Source organism: Esox lucius, chromosome 15, assembly GCF_011004845.1.
Source record: "Esox lucius isolate fEsoLuc1 chromosome 15, fEsoLuc1.pri, whole genome shotgun sequence".
Taxonomy (NCBI): Eukaryota; Metazoa; Chordata; class Actinopteri; order Esociformes; family Esocidae; genus Esox; species Esox lucius.
Genome location: NC_047583.1, coordinates 7,202,857 through 7,223,784, shown reverse-complemented (window position 1 = coordinate 7,223,784; position 20,928 = coordinate 7,202,857). Strand labels below are relative to the sequence as shown.

The following is a 20,928-nucleotide window of genomic DNA, read 5'->3' as shown; positions in this document are numbered from 1 at the left end:
CAGTAGGATCAAGATGGGCTGCATAAAGTTTGGTAAAACCTTGCTTTGAACAAGAAACCAGGCAAGCCTAGTTCAGCCGGCCTGCAAAAGAAAACAATTCCATCCCAAGATTTGAAGCCGGGCCACCCACATGAAAGGCTGTGTCGTTAACCACTACACCACGGAGCTGCACCTTTGCCAGCTGTCAGTATAGCCTCTTGTCTAGATTGACACCCGGCATCTGTATATCCTGAACAAATCCTCTTTTGCCACTGGCCGTTTTAATAGTTAATTGGCCATTCGTGATTAACGTTTCTTACTAAGTTTACCTCCACCACAAATAGCTTTTATGTATGGCGTTTGCCACAGGCCGTTTTAACAGTATTAGCCAGTAATAAGCTTTACCGGTATCTACTAACTTACTGGAATAGTCATAAGAATTGAGCAATTGCTAGCGAGTCTGCCAAAGCTATTTCATTTCATGGCATAAGAACATATTTTCTTCTTTCATGGCAAAACAACATACTTTTTTCTTTCATTTGTGAATGACATTTATACAGTAACTATCATTAAAGGCGACGAGAACAAATTTTTTCATCAAGTGAAAAGATGAGAGAAACGTGGAATCTACCAGAAATAATTAATAAATGTCTTTGCTCTCAACATATTCGAACTTAGGTCTTCCACATGAGAGGCACTGTCTTTAATCACTACACCACTGCATTACACATTTCAACAGTCGCTAGACTCCACTGAGGATTGTGTTAAACTGACTAACGTTTCTTATTAAGTTTACCTCCACCATAGCGTCTATGAACTGTATGGCTTTTGCCACTGGCCGTTTTAACAGCTTATTAGCCAATAATAGGCTTACTAGTATCTACTAACTTCCTAGGAATAATCATATGAATTTAGCACTTGCTAGCGAGACTGAAGATGAACTATTCCATGCCAGAAACAGTCGCAATATAACCATATACAGTTTCATTTAAGACGTACTATAACGTAACTACGTTTTTAAGCCAGTAAATGTGTTTGTCTATCCTGACCCAAAACGCATGCACGGATGCGTACTTCAAAACTCCACCTGAAACAGTCACAATATAACCATAAACTGTTTTATTTCAGGCTTACTATAATGTAGATATTAACTTTAGCCAGCCAAGTTTTCATCTATACGGAATAATTCATAAATTGCTTCGCCTGCGAAGAGATACAAACTCAGGACCTATAATTCACAAATCCGCCTCTCTAACCACTACGCTATTTAACAAGGATCAGTCAGTCAGTCAGTCAGTCAGTAAGAGACTTTCGCTCTTCTTAGCCGGCAAAAATGTATCCTGAAGATCGATGAGTTCCACCAATGGATGCACTCTGATAATCATACGGGAATAACCAGATGTTTGTGCATTCCCTGAAATCCGTCATAGGTCATGTCAAGTTTTACCACCTGATGAAGGCTAATACCCATCTGTTTTCTTCAAGAATGCCTTGGTGGTGAAAAGTCAGCCCCACTATTTATTTCTCTACATTCTATACTTAGCGTCAGCCATTTAGAGTAGTTGATCATCGATGAGTCCCGGGCACTGCAAACAGTTGGTTACTCTAAACAAACCCCTAGATGCCATCTTCTTCTAAGGGCATTGCCGCTCCTCTTGTACCCGCTGTTTACACGCTTTTACTGCCAGGCCGGGTGGTGGTTAGTCGTGGGGTGGACCAGCTCCCACACCAACATCACTCGCACGTATGGCACAAGCCGCCTCCACAGGCCACATCTGACCGAAATGTCTCCCAGGTCGGGAGACAAGACAGGTCAGAGGTCAGAATCATAACTGAAGAGAGAGGTTCCCTGGTGGGCTGCTCTACTGACGTGAGTCTCTCAAAGTATGGTTCGTGAGACCCCGTCGCCAGTGGCGCGGGGGGGTCACGCCCCTAACGTCAGAGACTCACGTCGATAGAGCAGCCCATCATAGAGCCTCTCTCCAGGGCCTTGGTCATGATCTTGTACAGCTCCTTGGGTGCCTCCTTCATCTCATAGAACTCTGTCACTCCGCCGGTGAAGTCCTCCATGGCCTCGGTGGTGTTGCCTCCCTTCAGGGCCTCATAGGAACCGTGCAGCCTGGACAAGACGGAAACAGTTAGAGGGTTAGGGGAGGGGGGGGGGGGGGGGTTTGGTCAAGGTGGGGGGGCGGGGGGGGGGCGAGGGAGGAGCTGGGTTGAGGGGTCAGGAGCGAGGAGAGAGCAGGTTAGAAAAGTCACGTGAAAGATGTTTCATATTGGTTGGAATCGGGCGTCTGGATGCGAAAAGGACATTAACAACACGGTCTCCCCTGGCAGCGGGCACTTCGCAGTGGACTGCTGACAAGCGAGACACCCCTGGCTCAACAGGAAAAAATGGAGAGAACATCAGGACACCACCATAACATCCACAACATCCAGGCTGGCCAGCAAATCTGACAACTGGGGCCATGACTTTCTAACTCAGGGGTTCACAAACTCTTTAGGCATCATCATCATCATCTTCTTCCGCTTCATCCGGGGCCGGGTCGCGGGGGCAGCAGTCTGAGCAGGGATGCCCAGACTTCCCTCTCCCCAGACACTTCCTCCAGCTCTTCCGGGGGGACACCGAGGCGTTCCCAGGCCAGCCGGGAGACATAGTCCCTCCAGCGTGTCCTAGGTCTTCCCCGGGGTCTCCTCCCGGTGGGACGGGACCGGAACACCTTCCCTGGAAGGCGTTCCGGAGGCATCCGAAACAGATGCCCAAGCCACCTCAGCTGACCCCTCTCGATGTGGAGGAGCAGCGGCTCTACTCCGAGCTCCTCCCGGGTGACCGAGCTTCTCACCCTATCTCTAAGGGAACGCCCAGCCACCCTGCGGAGAAAGCTCATTTCGGCCGCCTGTATCCGGGATCTTGTCCTTTCGGTCATGACCCAAAGCTCATGACCATAGGTGAGAGTAGGAACGTAGATTGACCGGTAAATCGAGAGCTTCGCCTTGCGGCTCAGCTCTTTCTTCACCACGACAGACCGATACATCGACCGCATTACTGCAGAAGCTGCACCGATCCGTCTGTCAATCTACCGTTCCATCCTTCCCTCACTCGTGAACAAGACCCCTAGATACTTAAACTCCTCCACTTGAGGCAGGCACTCTCCACCAACCTGAAGTGAGCAAGCCACCCTTTTCCGTCCCAGCGCATGCTGAAGGTCCTGGTTTGAAGAGGCCAACACGACAACATCATCCGCAAAGAGCAGAGACGAAATCGTGTGGTCCCCAAACCTGACACCCTCCGGCCCCTGGCTGCGCCTAGAAATTCTGTCCATAAAAATTATGAACAGAACCGGTGACAAAGGGCAGCCCTGCCGGAGTCCAACATGCACTGGGAACAAGTCTGACTTACTGCCGGCAATGCGGACCAAGCTCCTGCTTCGGTCGTACAGGGACCCGACAGCCCTTAGCAAAGGACCCAGGACCCCATATTCCCGAAGCACTCTCCACAGGATGCCGCGAGGGACACAGTCGAATGCCTTCTCCAAATCCACAAAACACATGTGGATTGGTTGGGCAAACTCCCATGAACCCTCCAACACCCCGTAGAGGGTATAGAGCTGGTCCAGTGTTCCACGGCCCGGACGAAAACCACACTGTTCCTCCTGAATCCGAGGTTCTACTATCGGCCGTATTCTCCTCTCCAGAACCCTGGCATAGACTTTCCCGGGGAGGCTGAGAAGTGTGATCCCCCTGTAGTTGGAACACACCCTCCGGTCCCCCTTCTTAAAAAGAGGGACCACCACCCCGGTCTGCCATCCCAAAGGCACTGTCCCCGACCGCCACGCGATGTTGCACAGGCGTGTCAACCAAGACAGCCCCACAACATCCAGAGACTTGAGGTACTCAGGGCGGATCTCATCCACCCCCGGTGCCTTGCCACCGAGGAGTTTCTTGACCACCTCGGTGACTTCAGCCCGGGTGATGGACGAGTCCACCTCTGAGCCCTCATCCTCTGCTTCCTCAATGGAAGATGTGACGGCGGGATTGAGGAGATCCTCGAAGTACTCCTTCCACCGCCCGACGACATCCCCAGTTGAGGTCAACAGCTGGCCACCTCTACTGTAAACAGCGTTGGTAGGGCACTGTTTCCCTCTCCTGAGGCGCCGGACGGTTTGCCAGAATCTCTTCGAGGCCAGCCGATAGTCCTTCTCCATGGCCTCACCGAACTCCTCCCAGGCCCGAGTTTTTGCCTCCACAACCACCCGGGCTGCAGTCCGCTTGGCCTGTCGGTACCCGTCAGCTGCCTCAGGAGTCCCACAAGCCAACCAGGCCTGATAGGACTCCTTCTTCAGCTTGACGGCATCCCTTACTTCCGGTGTCCACCACCGGGTTCGGGGATTGCCGCCTCGACAGGCACCGGAGACCTTACGTCCACAGCTCCGAACGGCCGCTTCGACAATGGCGGTGGAGAACATGGTCCACTCGGACTCAATATCTCCAGCCTCCCTCGGGATCCAGTCGAAGCTCTGTCGGAGGTGGGAGTTAAAGATCTCTCTGACAGGAGACTCGGCCAGACGTTCCCAGCAGACCCTTACAGTCCGCTTGGGCCTGCCGAGTCTGTCCAGCTTCCTCCCCCGCCATCGGATCCAGCTCACCACCAGGTGGTGATCAGTTGACAGCTCCGCCCCTCTCTTCACCCGAGTGTCCAAGACATACGGCCGCAGGTCAGATGAAACGACAACAAAGTCGATCATCGACCTGCGGCCTAGGGTGTCCTGGTGCCATGTGCACTGATGGACACCCTTATGCTTGAACATGGTGTTCGTTATGGACAAACTGTGACTAGCACAGAAGTCCAATAACTGAACACCGCTCGGGTTCAGATCAGGGGGGCCGTTCCTCCCAATCACACCCCTCCAGGTGTCACTGTCGTTGCCCACGTGGGCGTTGAAGTCCCCCAGTAGAACGATAGAGTCCCCAGTTGGAGCACTTTCCAGCACCCCTCCCAGAGACTCCAAGAAGGTCGGGTACTCTGCACTGCCGTTCGGCCCATAGGCACAAACAACAGTGAGAGACCTATCCCCGACCCGAAGGCGCAGGGAAACGACCCTCTCGTTCACCGGGGTAAACTCCAACACATGGCGGCAGAGCTGGGGAGCTATAAGCAAACCCACACCAGCCCGCCGCCTCTCACCATGGGCAACTCCAGAGTGGTGAAGAGTCCATCCTCTCTCAAGGAGTGTGGTTCCAGAGCCCAAGCCGTGCGTAGAGGTGATTCCGACTACCTCCAGTCGGAACCTCTCAACCTCACGCACTATCTCAGGCTCCTTCCCCGCCAGCGAGGTGACGTTCCACGTCCCTAGAGCTAGTTTCCGTGTCCAGGGATCGGGTTGCCTAGGCCCCTGCCTTCGACTGCCGCCCGATCCTCTATGCACCGACCCCTTATGGTCCCTCCTGTGGGTGGTGAGCCCACGGGAAGGCGGCCCCACGTCGCTCCTTCGGGCTATGCCCGGCCGGGCCCCATGGGGAAAGGCCCGGCCACCAGGCGCTCGCGTGCGAGCCCCAACCCCGGGCCTGGCTCCAGGGTGGGGCCCCGGCTGCGCCATACCGGGCGACGTCACGGAACTCAAATAATTATTCATCATTAAGGGGTGTTTTGAAAAAACACCCCTTAAACTCTTTAGGCGTGTGACACAATTTTAAAGACAAAACATGCAGTCTGAGACATAGCAAATAAATTATTTTAAAATGGCCCATTTTGGGATGGATATGTAATATGTTTTTATATATGCATAACATACAAGTAGGATTACTTTCATACCTCATTAGACCATAAAATCCAAAATCCAAATCCAAGTTTCAGGGACCCATTTTGGCTCAACAGCTCCACTTTTACAACCAGTGGCAAGAAATCCCATGATGCACATTTAAGTATTCAAATGTTAATGTTGACCTTTTTTAAGTTAAGCTATGACATTCTATGAAAAATGTATATATCTATATATGTTTTATAAATATATATATTTGATATATATAAATATATATATTTGCTCATATTTAAATATGAAGGAAGTAAGATTTCAAATACATCAAGGAAGATCAGCCAATTATTGTACAAAATCACCGACTGCTCTTTTCCTGTCCACTCTGTTCTAAGGTGTTCTGAAGAAACACACAGGTTTTTGACAGACTGTGATCAGTCATATAAAGTCAAAGCCACACTGACTGGAATAAAACAGAAACTGCCCTGTTCAAAACAACTGCATTTTGGGGCAACCATAGGTTGCACACGTAACACAGGTTCTGTTGAACAAGGACAGTTTTTTCCTAGGTTCAGTCGATTAAGAGACTTTGGAATCAGTGGTCACAATTTCCTTTTTTTATGTCAGTTTCTGCTGTAACATCAACTCTAAAACGTTCTGAAACTGTGTTGCTCATTGCTGAAACCATGCAATTATAGTAATCAGGAAGGATCTCTATGGTTGAAACTGTAGAATTTGTATTCAGAACTGATCTCCTGGTCGGGAAGCAGCCGTTCTCCATATTTCCATGGCGTCACAGCCCTAGGGGTGGGGGTACATACTTGGCGTAGGCCTTCTCCAGCAGGGCACTCCAGAACTCGTTCCTCTCAGCAGACTTGGTGAACACCAGCTGGTTGTTTAAGGTGGGTATGCGGTCATCAATGACAACATCAACCCAGTCACCATAGCGCCAGAACTAGATGAGGAAGAGATGGATCATGCAGGTAGAGATGTAAACAGACCCTCCAGGTAGAGACATACACAGACCCTCCAGGTAGAGATATAAACAGACCCTCCAGGTAGAGACATACACAGACCCTCCAGGTAGAGACATACACAGACCCTCCAGGTAGAGATATAAACAGACCATCTAGGTAGAGACGTAAACAGAACCTCCAGGTAGAGACATAAACATACTGTCCAGGTAGAGACGTAAACAGACCCTCCAGGTAGAGATATAAACAGACCATCCAGGTGAAGACATTAATAGACCCTCCAGGTAGAAACATAAACATACTGTCCAGGTAGAGATATAAACAGACCCTGCAGGTAGAGACATTAAGAGACCCTCCAGGTAGAAACATAAACATACTGTCCAGGTAGAGATATAAACAGACCCTCCAGGTAGAGACATAAACAGACCCTCCAGGTAGAGATATAAACAGACCCTCCAGGTGAAGACATAAACAGAACCTCCAGGTAGAGATATAAACAGACCCTCCAGGTAGAGACATACACAGACCTTCCAGGTAGAGATATAAACAGACCCTCCAGGTAGAGACACTAACAGACCCTCCAGGTAAAGACATAAACAGAACCTCCAGGTAGAGACACTAACAGACCCTCCAGGTAGAGACATTAAGAGACCCTCCAGGTAGAAACATAAACATACTGTCCAGGTAGAGATATAAACAGACGATCCAGGTAAAGGCATAAACATAGAGACATAAACAGATAGACAACATTTGATAAGTTAATTCAGTCAATTTAGAAAGTTTACTGAAATTCCTGTTCCAATTTTGTGGAATATTTGGAACTGAGTAATTGGAACTGGAATTTGGAGGAAAAAAAAAATATATATAATTCTACTGACCCCAAGTCTGACAGCAACATTTTTTTACCACAAAATGCAATCGCCATTTTTCTCTCTCTTTTGTCCATAGACTTATTAACCGTGCTTTAAATCTAATTCATTATTATTATTACAATATTTACACCAAAGCATTGACATTAATCTGTTCTGATATGTGGGTTGGTTTCATTGGTAGGTTTTGACCTGGAAGTGGAAGATTCCACAGTATCCTTCAGAGTAACTCTGTTCCTGAGGAACCACCCGGTACAGAAGCTTCTCATTCAGAGTGAGACAGGCTATGGCCGCCAGAAGCCAGCAGTCACCTGCAGAATCACAGAGAGGAGCAAAAGGTTACCTGCAGGGACAGACGCGTGGACAGGCAGACAAATGCACAAGACAAACAAATGCGACAGACACACGGACAAAACAGACATATGGACAGACAGACACAAGGATAGGCATACAGACACGCGAACAAACACCAATGAACAACATGCTCAATGGGATCTTGGTTTCAGTCTAATGTTTCTGGTAGCACGACAGCACCATACGCAAAATCTTGACTGTATGAAACCTGTTAGTTACATGGGAGCCCCACTGTTTTGGTTGTTGAACGGTGGCCATCTTCCCCTTTGTTTTCTAATGGTGGGAACACTAGAAATTTAAAATACTGAAGTAACTATCTTCCCAACTTTTTGTGTTTTTTTGTGGGCTCCCAGCTGATTTCAGTGTGTTCTGTCACCCCACACCTGTCTGTCACCTCTGTGCTAAGTCCATTTAGGGAGCTAACTGTTTAACAATGTCAGTTTTGAGCTTTTTAAATATTTTGGTCCCGGCATGCATTGACCATTGTCTCTTTATTCAGAGCCTGCTGCTATGTATGTATGGATGGACAGCCCAACAATGAGAAGTGCTGCTAGCCAGAATCCCCTCCATAGAGACAGTACAATGTGGAGTGGTTAGCCCAGAGGCTCCCAGAGAGCAGGGTGCAGGGCCGGTTCTTGGCAGAAGTGACATAAGCCATCGCTTAGGGCCCCCAACCTCTAGCTGGCCCACATCTGCTAGGGGAGGGATACCCCAAATTTAAATTTTGCTTAGGGCCCCCAAAAGACTAGAGCCAGCACTGTCTGGGTGTAAAGGGCCAGGCTACCAGGGCTAGACTACAATGTATTCCTCCGATAGTTTATGGGTTTGATTCCCATTTGTGTGTGCATATGTGGCTGCTACAGCTTAACACAGCTCCCACTGTCCATGGGTGAGGGGATGTGTTACCTACATATTCTGAACAGTCTGCAGTTGCGTTGTGCTCGTGCCACAGCATTGTTGTGTACGTATCATTGTGTTCATGCCAGGGTACTGCTGTGTATGTGTCATTGTGGTGTTGTGGTTGTCATGGCAGTGTTGTGTACGTGTCATTGTGGTGTTGTGGTTGTGTCATGGCAGTGTTGTGTATGTGTCATTGTGGTGTTGTGGTTGTGTCATGGCAGTGTTGTGTATGTGTCATTGTGGTGTTGTGGTTGTGTCATGGCAGTGTTGTGTATGTGTCATTGTGGTGTTGTGGTTGTGTCATGGCAGTGTTGTGTATGTGTCATTGTGGTGTTGTGGTTGTGTCATGGCAGTGTTGTGTACGTGTCATTGTGTTCATATTATGGTAGTGCTGTGCACGTGTCATTGTGGTGTGTTGTGCATGTGTCATTGTGGTGTGGTGCTCTCGTGTCAAGGCAGTGTTGTGCATTTGTCATCATGGTGCTCATGTCAAGGCAGTGTTTACTGCCTTTTTCATTATTTACCAAGGTCTCCCTGGCAAATGTCTGTCCTGCTGGCTCCGCCCACTATAAACTGAGGATTCTCACAGATCTCCTGAAGTCACAAAGAAACACACAGACAAATCGATTAGCTGACTTAGGCAGGTTTGAGCCACTTGGGTTAGCATGTATTCCAAACCAGAGGTTCTCAACACCCCTTGAAGACCCCCCAGCCGGTCCAGGTATTTGAAGTACTCCTGAGCTAGCACACCTGATTCAACTTGTCTACTAACCCTCACACCATTGATTAGTGATTCTGCTGCGCTAGTTCAGGGCTACAGCTAAGCTGTTGAATGTCCCGGGGTCCCAGAGGAGTGGGTTGAGAACCACTATTAAAGTTGAATGACTTTAACAGTGGTAGTAAACAATTAGATATTTTCAATTAACAACAACATAAAAACACTGTATCGACCTTTGGAAGGATGCGGCAATCCAATTAACAGGTCAATAAAAACATATTCAGTGACCATTGAACTGTGGCCTCCATGAGAAAAAGCAAGTAGTCTGCAGTAAGGGAGCTGTTTAATAACAATACAACGGCTGAATGAAGGAGGTGATCAGGAAGCAGAATGAACACGAACCATATGGAAATGTTCGAAAGCAGAACGCTCCTCGTTGTAGGTCTATTCAAAGGTATCACGTGAGTGTCTATGTCACATTCTATGTACAAAGATAGTTCACCCATTCATAGCCAAATGGTGACCATTTGTGTGGGGTTGGGTCACCTGACTTGCCACTATGAAACCAGTGGAGGTTAAACGGATAGACGAGATGGCTAACCTAAACAACACACTTGCACAACTGAAGTGCTGACACCGCAGATAGCAAAAAACTGCCAGGGAATTTCTTTCCATAACACATTCTCTGTAGTATATAAAAGCCTAAAAAAGACAACTTTGACAAATTATAAAGCCTGTACTTTGGGTCAAGCCAGACCAAAACATAGATTGCAGAAGCAAACAAACAGTAAAATTATGCATTTTCAGGGCTTTTGAAAAATGTTCAGATTCCCTCACTTTCTCCGCATTTGGTTGTTTTATGGACTTCATAATTAATCCCGCCAATTTTCTTTTTTAGATCAATCGACACACAATTCCTGATAATGACAAATCAAACAAAATGCTATTCTTTGAGCCAACTGCCCTCTTCAGGTCTCCCCACAGATGTTTATTGGGATTCAAGTCCAGTCTTTTAGCTGTATCAAAGACATTCACAGACTCATCCCAAAGCTGCTCCAGCATTGTTTCAGCTTTGCACTTTGGGTTGTTGTCGTGCGGTAACATTCATTTTCACCCCGGTCTGAGGTCCACTGCACTCTGGATCAGGTTTTCATCAAAGACCTCTCTGTATTTTGCTCCATTCATCCTTCCTTTAATGCCGTCCTCTGGTCCCTGCTGCTAAAAAGCATCCCCATAGCATGATACTGACATCAACACGCTTCACCATTAAGATGATATTAGCCAGGTGATGACTGGTACATTGTTTTTGCCAGACGTAGCACTTTGCATTCAGGCATAATAGTTCAAATATGGTCTCATCAGACCAGAGAATCCTTTTCCTCATGCTATCTGAGTCCTTCCGACGGAATGTCATATACCTTTTACTCCATCTTTTACTCATGGTCTGTGCTTCACCATAAATACCTTATTGATGGAGTGCTGCAGAGATGTTTGTCCTTCCTTTTTTATATACAGATCCAGAAAAAATTAAGAGATCCCTGCACCTTTTTCTTTCCTTTCCAAAGAAGTTGAAAAGGAAGGTTTTGAGTGAGGAACAGAAGGGTTAAAATTAAGACACCACTGCAAATAAAATGCTTCTGTTCCTCACTCAAAACTTTCCTTTTCAACTTTTTTGGAAAGGTAAGAAAAAGGTGCAGTGGTCTTTTAAGTTTTTCCGGAGTTGTATATATAACCTTCCCCAGATCTACACTTCAAAAAAGTATTGTGGGACTACGGAGAGTTCCTTGGACTTCATGTCTTAGTATATCCTCAGACAAACATTGTGATGTGTAGGACCTTTAGACAGGTTTGTGCCTTTCTAAATCACGTCCAATCAATTGAGTTGGCCATATGCTGACCAGTCAAGTTGAGGAGACATCTCAAGGATAATCAAAGGCACAGGATGGATCTGAGCACAATTTGGAGTGTCATGCGAACGGGTCTGAAAAATTATTCAAATTCAGATTCAAATTTTCTATAAATTGGCACAAATGTCCAAAAACATGTTAAAACCATCCATACACTGAAGCATGGTGGTGGGAGCATCATGCTATTGGGATGTTACTCAGTGGCAGGGACTGGGAGACAGGTCAGGATTGAGGGAAGTATAAACTGAAGAAATTACAGAGTTGTCCTTGAAGTAAACCTGCTTAAGTGCACAGGACCTCAGAATGGGCAAAGAAATTATTCAGCATGACAAGAACAGAATACACACAGACGAGACCATGCAGGTCTGTGAATGCCATTGAGTGTCCCAGCCAAAGCCCAGAGTTCAAACCCATGGAACATCTGTGGTGAGACATGAAGATCGCAATCCCCTGTCACAGCCCATTCAATTTGACAAAGCTTGAGAAGATCTGTGAGGATAAACAGGAGAAACTGCCAAAATCCAGGTGCAAAGTTGGAAGAGGCATACCCAATTTTTGTTTGATTTTCCATACATTTGAAAATGTCTTTTGATGTTGTCTTTGTTTTTTTTTAATTGTAGATTGATTTCCTTTGGAATAAATAAATGAAAAAGTATGTCTATAACAACAAAATGTTAAGGAAGTGAAGGGGTCTGAATATTTTCCGGAGGTACTATATATCATTTCCTCGCTGCATATGATCAATTAAACACAACTGGTTCTCTCCTGTTAATCTGTTCTACACAACCCAAAACACATCTGAATGACCTCTGTACAATTCATCAATACGTCATTTATGATTATAAACGCAGCTGTTCCAGTCTGCCACGACAACCATGTATCCATCTCGTAACTGAATTAAGACAAAAGGTTCTACATTCAGTTCAGGACCGTCATTTCAGGACTGTCCTGGACATTCACAGGTCCAGACGTAAAATCCCAAAACGAATCCCTCCAAAACATCCCGAAATGTCCTTGTTGTCGAAGGTGGCACTGTAGAAATCATCCATCATCCAACCACATGTGATATTTTATCATCATCATCCCCTCCTCTCCTGCACAGGCCCTGTATGTCCGAACTGCTTTACCCCTCCTACCTTGGGTCGCTTCCAGACAATGTTCTTGACCTTGTTGGACTTGTGCCCCAACTCCTTGTACCCCAGGGACTCCACTGTGGCCGGGAAGGTGTCATCCTCAAACAGGCACTTCTTGGTGAGGCACTCCTGTTTCAGTGGGGCGTAGTCCTGTCCGCTGAAGTGCAGGGGCTTGCTGAGAGACCCTTCCCCGTCTCTTCGCTCTCTCTCTCGGATCAACCGGTCGCAGAAAAACCCAGACGGTGTATAGGGCATTTTGTATTTTTTTAAACTGGCTTTTGCCACCTCCACTAAAGTCTTACAAGCCTCAGAACCCTGGCATAAATCCAACAGACTAACCTGTGATTGGCTGTTTCTTTGTGTGACGTCCTCTTCTCCCTTAAACGGTAGACGCTACGGGCATGCTTCACTCAACATGCATTCACATTCACCTGCATTCGCCATGCACGCACACCGCCCCAACACACACACATGCGCGCGCACACCCACACACCCTCACACACACATAAAGGTTGTCTGTTGGTTGGACCCCCATTGGTTCCCTGAACAATGGCCCAATGTTCCACGGCAGTGGTCATTCCAGGGCCATTATTGTGTGTCGGCACAAAGGGGCGGGTGGGCCGGACCACAGTCCGTGTAAAGAGTGGTCGACGGATGGCCTGCCTCAGCAGAAGGCATTCAGCCTCTCTAAACCTCTTCTATTCTCTGCGCAGAGCTCAGTATGCAGCCACATACAGCAGCCTCAGCACATCTCCCCAGCAGGCCACTCAGAGGTAAACTGGCTAGCACCGTGGGGGGGAATGTGTCCCCAACGCGGCCGTTCAGTCAGGTAGGTCTGAGGCAATGCAAACTTGTCCAGCGGTGAAAACGTCCGTTTGCTCTGCGCGAGGCTGTTACAATGGCAGGACGGTTTTCGCTAAGCGCTACATCGTGGAGGGCCGCCACAGTCACGACGTTGGCCGTTTATGATTAACGACTGAACGAGGCCACGATAACAGACAAAAATATACACCCACACGCCGAGTCTGACCTCCCATTGTTAGAGGGCACAATGACAAAAACATCTGTCAACACACCTCTCCTGTTAAGATTCCGACCCCTGACCTCTTTTGGATAGGGTGTTTTTCCTAGCCACTGTGAATCAACACTTTGGTTGCTTGCTCCTTGGGGTTTCAGGCTTGGTGTTTTATAAAAGTACTTTGTGACAACTGCTGATGTAAAATAGGCTTTATAAAAAACTTTGATTGATTGGTGCTATTGTCAGATAGGTGTTATCTTAAGCCACTGTATTTACATTTTTGATTAGATACCCTTCAATTTGCCGTTGTTAGTGTCACAATAACGTCACACAAAGTAATACCTTTCCCTCCTCTAATCTCACTGGACCTGGTGACAGAGGTCAGGCCTTTCTTTTAGTGTTGTGAATAATGTCTTCTGTCATTTCCGAATGTTCAACATCACATCACAGAAAACAACTCCATGACCAGAAAATACAACTAACAACTCACTCAAGACTTGAATTTGGAGATTATTTTTTTTGGTGTATATATATATATATATATATATATTATTATCTTTTTGTAATTAAATGTATATTTCAACAAACAACAGTTCCCTTATTTCATTAAACAACATCATGGTTATATTTATAGTCTAAAGGAATATTCTCCAATATCAATATATTCAATACATTTAATTTTTTATTATAATTTAAACATTTTACATCAGCAGTTGTCACAAAGTGCTTTGACACCATTTGAGCATAATGGATTACATCAACAGGGGATGATTACCAGTTTCCAAAGGTAAAATCTTTGACTCAATTCTACCAATCACCAAAACATGGCACATTTACAGGAACACTGTGTTTATTGTGGACAATCAGATTAACATAATAGTTTGATTAAAATGTTTAGACTTGCAAGAAAAAATTGTGCTCTAATAATCCTGTTTACATGAACATAAGTAAAGTCTGGGATGGGACTGATATCCTCAATCTAAGTGTGCACTCCAGCTAGAACTTATTGTTGCAAAGCCTTTTCTGAATTCAAAAAATAAAGTAAGAGAATGAAAACTACTTCTACAGATGCATAATTTTTTCTAACTTAGTTCACTCTTGCTAAAGAGGGAGGCTGTTAAAATGAACAATGTCCCAGTCAGCCTAACTGCCAAAATAGGGTTAAAAGTCGATGTATAGGTGTGTACATACAGTGGATATAAAAAGTCTACACACCCCTGTGAAAATGCCAGGTTCTTGTGATGTAAAAGAATGAGACAAAGATAAATCATGTGAGAACTTTTTCCACTTGTAATGTGACCTATAATGTGAACAATTCAGTTGAAAAACAAACTGAAATCTTCAAGGGGGAAAAATGAAAAATAAAAACCTTACAATAACCTGGTTGCATAAGTGTGCCCACCCTCTTATAAATGGGATGTGGCTGTGTTCAGAATTAACCAATCACATTCAAACTCATGTTAAATTGAAGTCATTACACACCTGCCATCATTTAAAGTGACTATGTGTCAGCTCCTCTCCTTGAACTGACACCTTAACGTGGTGGAGGGGTTTGAGTACCCGAGTGACCCTAGGAGCTATGTTGTCTGGGGCTATATGCCCCTGGTAGGGTCTCCCAAGGCAAACAGGTCCTAGGCGACGGGTCAGACTAAGAGCGGTTCAAAAACCCCTTAATGAAGAAAAAAATTGGGTGTCCTGCGACGTCGCCCGGCATGGCGCAGCCGGGGCCCCACCCTGGAGCCAGGCCCGGGGTTGGGGCTCGTTCGCGAGCGCCTGGTGGCCGGGCCTTTCCCCATGGGGCCCGGCCGGGCCCAGCCCGAACGAGCGACATGGGGCCGCCCTCCAGTGGGCTCACCACCCACAGGAGGGACCATAAGGGGCCGGTGCAGAGAGGATCGGGCGGCAGTCGAAGGCGGGGGCCTAGACAACCCGATCCCCGGACACGGAAACTAGCTCTAGGGACGTGGAATGTCACCTCGCTGGCGGGGAAGGAGCCTGAGATGGTGCGTGAGGTTGAGAGGTTCCGACTAGAAGTAGTCGGGATCACCTCTATGCAAGGCTTGGGCTCTGGAACCACACTCCTTGAGAGAGGATGGACTCTTCACCACTCTGGAGTTGCCCATGGTGAGAGGCGGCGGGCTGGTGTGGGTTTGCTTATAGCTCCCCAGCTCTGCCGCCATGTGTTGGAGTTTACCCCGGTGAACGAGAGGGTCGTTTCCCTGCGCCTACGGGTCGGGGATAGGTCTCTCACTGTTGTTTGTGCCTACGGGCCGAACGGCAGTGCAGAGTACCCAACCTTCTTGGAGTCTCTGGGAGGGGTGCTGGAAAGTGCTCCGACTGGGGACTCTATCGTTCTACTGGGGGACTTCAACGCCCACGTAGGCAACGACAGTGACACCTGGAGGGGCGTGATTGGGAGGAACGGCCCCCCTGATCTGAACCCGAGCGGTGTTCAGTTATTGGACTTCTGTGCTAGTCACAGTTTGTCCATAATGAACACCATGTTCAAGCATAAGGGTGTCCATCAGTGCACGTGGCACCAGGACACCCTAGGCCGCAGGTCGATGATCGACTTTGTTGTCGTTTCATCTGACCTGCGGCCACATGTCTTGGACACTCGGGTGAAGAGAGGGGCGGAGCTGTCAACTGATCACCACCTGGTTGTGAGTTGGATCCGATGGCGGGGGAGGAAGCTGGACAGACTCGGCAGGCCCAAGCGTACTGTAAGGGTCTGCTGGGAACGTCTGGCCGAGTCTCCTGTCAGAGAGATCTTTAACTCCCACCTCCGGCAGAGCTTTGACTGGATCCCGAGGGAGGCTGGAGATATTGAGTCCGAGTGGACCATGTTCTCCATCGCCATTGTCGAAGCGGCCGCTCGGAGCTGTGGCCGTAAGGTCTCCGGTGCCTGTCGAGGCGGCAATCCCCGAACCCGGTGGTGGACACCGGAAGTAAGGGATGCTGTCAAGCTGAAGAATGAGTCCTATCAGGCCTGGTTGGCTTGTGGGACTCCAGAGGCAGCTGACGGGTACCGACAGGCCAAGCGGACTGCAGCCCGGGTGGTTGTGGAGGCAAAAACTCGGGCCTGGGAGGAGTTCGGTGAGGCCATGGAGAAGGACTATCGGCTGGCCTCGAAGAGATTCTGGCAAACCATCCGGCGACTCAGGAGAGGGAAACAGTGCCCTACCAACGCTGTTTACTGTAGAGGTGTGCAGCTGTTGACCTCAACTGGGGATGTTGTCGGGCGGTGGAAGGAGTACTTCGAGGATCTCCTCAATCCCGCCGTCACGTCTTCCATTGAGGAAGCAGAGGATGAGGGCTCAGAGGTGGACTCGTCCATCACCCGGGCTTAAGTCACCGAGGTGGTTAAGAAACTCCTCGGTAGCAAGGCACCGGGGGTGGATGAGATCCGCTCTGAGTACCTCAAGTCTCTGGATGTTGTGGGGCTGTCTTGGCTGACACGCCTGTGCAACATCGCGTGGCAGTCGGGGACAGTGCCTCTGGGATGGCAGACCGGGGTGGTGGTCCCTCTTTTTAAGAAGGGGGACCGGAGGGTGTGTTCCAACTATAGGGGGATCACACTTCTCAGCCTCCCCGGGAAAGTCTATGCCAGGGTTCTGGAGAAGAGAATACGGCCGATAGTAGAACCTCGGATTCAGGAGGAACAGTGTGGTTTTCGTCCAGGCCGTGGAACACTGGACCAGCTCTATACCCTCTACAGGGTGATGGAGGGTTCATGGGAGTTTGCCCAACCAGTCCACATGTGTTTTGTGGATTTGGAGAAGACATTCGACTGTGTCCCTCGCGGCATCCTGTGGAGAGTGCTTTGGGAATATGGGGTCCTGGGTCCTTTGCTAAGGGCTGTCAGGTCCCTGTACGACCGAAGCAGGAGCTTGGTCCGCATTGCCGGCAGTAAGTCAGACTTGTTCCCTGTGCATGTTGGACTCCGGCAGGGCTGCCCTTTGTCACCGGTTCTGTTCGTAATTTTTATGGACAGAATTTCTAGGCGCAGCCAGGGGCCGGAGGGTGTCAGGTTTGGGGACCATACGATTTCATCTCTGCTCTTTGCGGATGATGTTGTCGTGTTGGCCCCTTCTAACCAGGACCTTCAGCATGTACTTGGATGGTTTGCAGCCGAGTGTGAAGCGGTGGGGATGAAAATCAGTACCTCCAAATCCGAGGCCATGGTCCTCAGTCGGAAAAGGGTGGCTTGCCCACTTCAGGTTGGTGGAGAGTGCCTGCCTCAAGTGGAGGAGTTTAAGTATCTAGGGGTCCTGTTCACGAGTGAGGGAAGGATGGAACGGGAGATTGACAGACGGATCGGTGCAGCTTCTGCAGTAATGCGGTCGATGTATCGGTCTGTCGTGGTGAAGAAAGAGCTGAGCCGCAAGGCGAAGCTCTTGATTTACCGGTCAATCTACGTTCCTACTCTCACCTATGGTCATGAGCTTTGGGTCATGACCGAAAGGACAAGATCCCGGATACAGGCGGCCGAAATGAGCTTTCTCTGCAGGGTGGCTGGGCGATCCCTTAGAGATAGGGTGAGAAGCTCGGTCACCCGGGAGGAGCTCAGAGTAGAGCCGCTGCTCCTCCACATCGAGAGGGGTCAGCTGAGGTGGCTTGGGCATCTGTTTCGGATGCCTCCGGAACGCCTTCCTGGGAAGGTGTTCCGGTCCCGTCCCACCGGGAAGAGACCCCGGGGTCTCCACGCTGGGGTCTCCACGCTGGAGGGACTATGTCTCCCGGCTGGCCTGGGAACGCCTCAGTGTCCCCCCGGAAGAGCTGGAGGAAGTGTCTGGGGAGGTTGAAAGGTATCAGACAGAAGAAGGGAATTTCCAAAGCATTAGATATACCATGGAACAGTGAAGACAGTCATCATCAACTTGAGAAAATATGGCACAACAGAGACATTACCAAGAACTGGACATCCCTCCAAAATTGATGAAAATACGAGAAGAAAACTGGAGGGAGGCTTCCAAGAGGCATAGATCAACATTAAAGGAAATGCAGGAATTTCTGGCAAGTACTGGCTGTGTACTACATGTGACAACAATCTCCTGTGTTCTTCATATGAATGGGCTATGGGGTAGGGTGGCAAGACAGAAGCCTTTTCTTACAAAGAAAAACATCCAAGCCCGGCTAAAGTTTGCAAAAACAAACATAAAGTCCCCCAAAAGCATATGGGAAAATGTGTTATGGTCTGATGAAACCAAGGTTGAACTTTTTGGCCATCATTCCAAAAGGTATGTTTGGTGCAAAAACAACACCCAAAGAACACCATACCCACAGTGAAGCATGGTGGTGGCAGCATCATGCTTTGGGGCTGTTTTTTTTCAGTTGGAACCAAGGCTTTAGTCAGGGTGGAGGGAATTATGAACAGTTCCAAATACCAGGAAATTTCTGCACAAAATCTTCCGGTATCCATTAGAAAGCGGAAGATGAAGTTCACCTTTCAGCACAACAATGACCCAAAGCACACATCCAAATCCACAAAAGCATGGCTTCACCAGAAGATTAACTGTTTGGAATGGCCCAGCCAGAGCCCAGACCTGAATCCAATTGAACATCTGTGGGGTGATCCTGAACAGGGCTGTGCACAGGAGATGTCCTTGCAATCTGACAGATTTGGAGCGCTTTTGCAAAGAACAGTGGGCAAATATTGCCACGTCAAGATGTGCCATGCTAATAGACTCCTACCCAAAAAGGCTGAGTACTGTAATAAAATCAAAAGGTGCTTCAACAAAGTATTATGCAACCAGGTTATTGTGAGTTTTTAATTTTCCCCCTCAAAGATTTCAGTTTGTTTTTCAATTAAATTGTTCACGTTATAGGTCACATTAAAGCTGGAAAAGGTTCTGACATGATTTCTTTGTCTGATTCTTTTACATCACAAGAACCTGGCATTTTAACAGGGTGTGTAGACATTTTATATCCACTGTCAGCATTCTAAAGTGGTCAAAACTCTGTCCTCCTCTTGAGGTTCGTCTGTGAGTTCTCCCAGAAACTTAGTAAAACAGACTAAACTATAATAAAAAAAAAATAAACAAATAAATAAAAGCAAATATTCCAGAAACCAATATAATCTACTTGAGATTATTTATTACAAGCTTGCAGGTGATACAACACTAAGTGTTCAGCAACGTATGACATCAGTGTATGACATCAGTGCAAGACAAAAGTGTATGGCAACGAAATACAGTTTAGGAGTCCTTTTATAATGAAACATGAACAAATCCCAAGTTCCCTCCCTTTGACTCTTCTCCACTGACCATGGGTGTCTCTGTTTTCGGCTATCTGACCAGTCTAATTCAGCTCCTCACCATACCACAGAAGGAACTGGAAAATGTCAATGTATTCGATTTTCTGCCTAACCTACACCCTGTGTGTCTGATCACATGCCACCACTGGAATGCCAGTACTACACAGATACTCCTGTAGGGTCTGAACACAAGACCAAAGGTCATGCCTTAATCAACCTATCTTGACCCATGAGTAGATCACTCTGTCTTACAATATGGTGCCGGGAAGCATAGATTGGAACATGTCCCAAGTTGATAAGAGTGGCTACTCTTCAATATCAATCAATAAAATGTATTTATAAAGCCCTTTTTACAACAGCAGTTGTCACAAAGTGCTTTACAGAGACACCTGGCTTTAAACCCCAAGGAGCAAACAACAGTAGTGTTGAATTAAGAGATCCTCTAACATTAAGAGAATGTACTACATATAGCTCGTTTAAAGTCCAGTTGAAGAAATGGCTATGGGAAAATCAAAGTTGCACACATTAGTATGTATGTTTTATCCTTTTTTAAATAGTTTTACTTTGTAATGTGTATATGGATTAGTGTTTGTGAAGTTGAATGTAGTTTTGTGTGAATATTGTATATAGGATTTAGCAAATTTATGAACTGACTGTAGATGTAAATTTTATTTTGCAATGTTTTTGTGAGCTGTCTGATCTTAGCCCGTGGGACTACGGATGGAAATTAGCCCTTGGCTATAATCCGGCATTTTTACATGCATGTACTCCATGTCTTGTTCATTAACATGCACTGTCCCAATCAAATCAAATCAAATAAAAAAATTAAAAAAAATAATTTCAGTGGCTAGGAAAAACTCCCTAAGATGGCCGAATTTTAGGAAGAAACCTAGATAGGACCCAGGCTCAGAGGGGTGACCAGTCCTCTTCTGGCTGTGCCGGGTGAGATATTAAGAGTCCAATTCGAATAATTAATACATTTCTCTGGGCTAAATCCAGAGTCTATTTGATTTTAGACTAGGTCAAAAGTATGACCAGGTGGATAAGGACAGGGACAGCAACGGGCC

The 20,928-nt window shown here is 47.3% G+C and overlaps 1 protein-coding gene across 7 annotated transcripts in view; it reads right to left on the bottom strand.

The window, feature by feature from the left end:
- The window catches only part of capn3a (calpain 3a, (p94)), a 28,879-nt gene extending 16,017 nt beyond the window's left edge, over positions 1-12,862 (bottom strand). For all 7 annotated transcript variants that reach the window (XR_002197876.3, XM_020053834.3, XM_020053837.2 and 4 more), the window contains exons 1-5: positions 12,591-12,862; positions 9,354-9,423; positions 7,768-7,886; positions 6,554-6,687; positions 1,930-2,098 (exon numbers count right to left, since the gene is read on the bottom strand). Coding sequence is in view for 6 of the 7 variants with exons in the window: in XM_020053834.3 (XP_019909393.2) it covers positions 1,930-2,098; positions 6,554-6,687; positions 7,768-7,886; positions 9,354-9,423; positions 12,591-12,842 (744 nt within the window). In the remaining variant the exon portion in view is untranslated. The remainder of the gene's footprint in view (positions 1-1,929; positions 2,099-6,553; positions 6,688-7,767; positions 7,887-9,353; positions 9,424-12,590) is intronic.
- Positions 12,863-20,928: the final 8,066 nt, after the last annotated feature.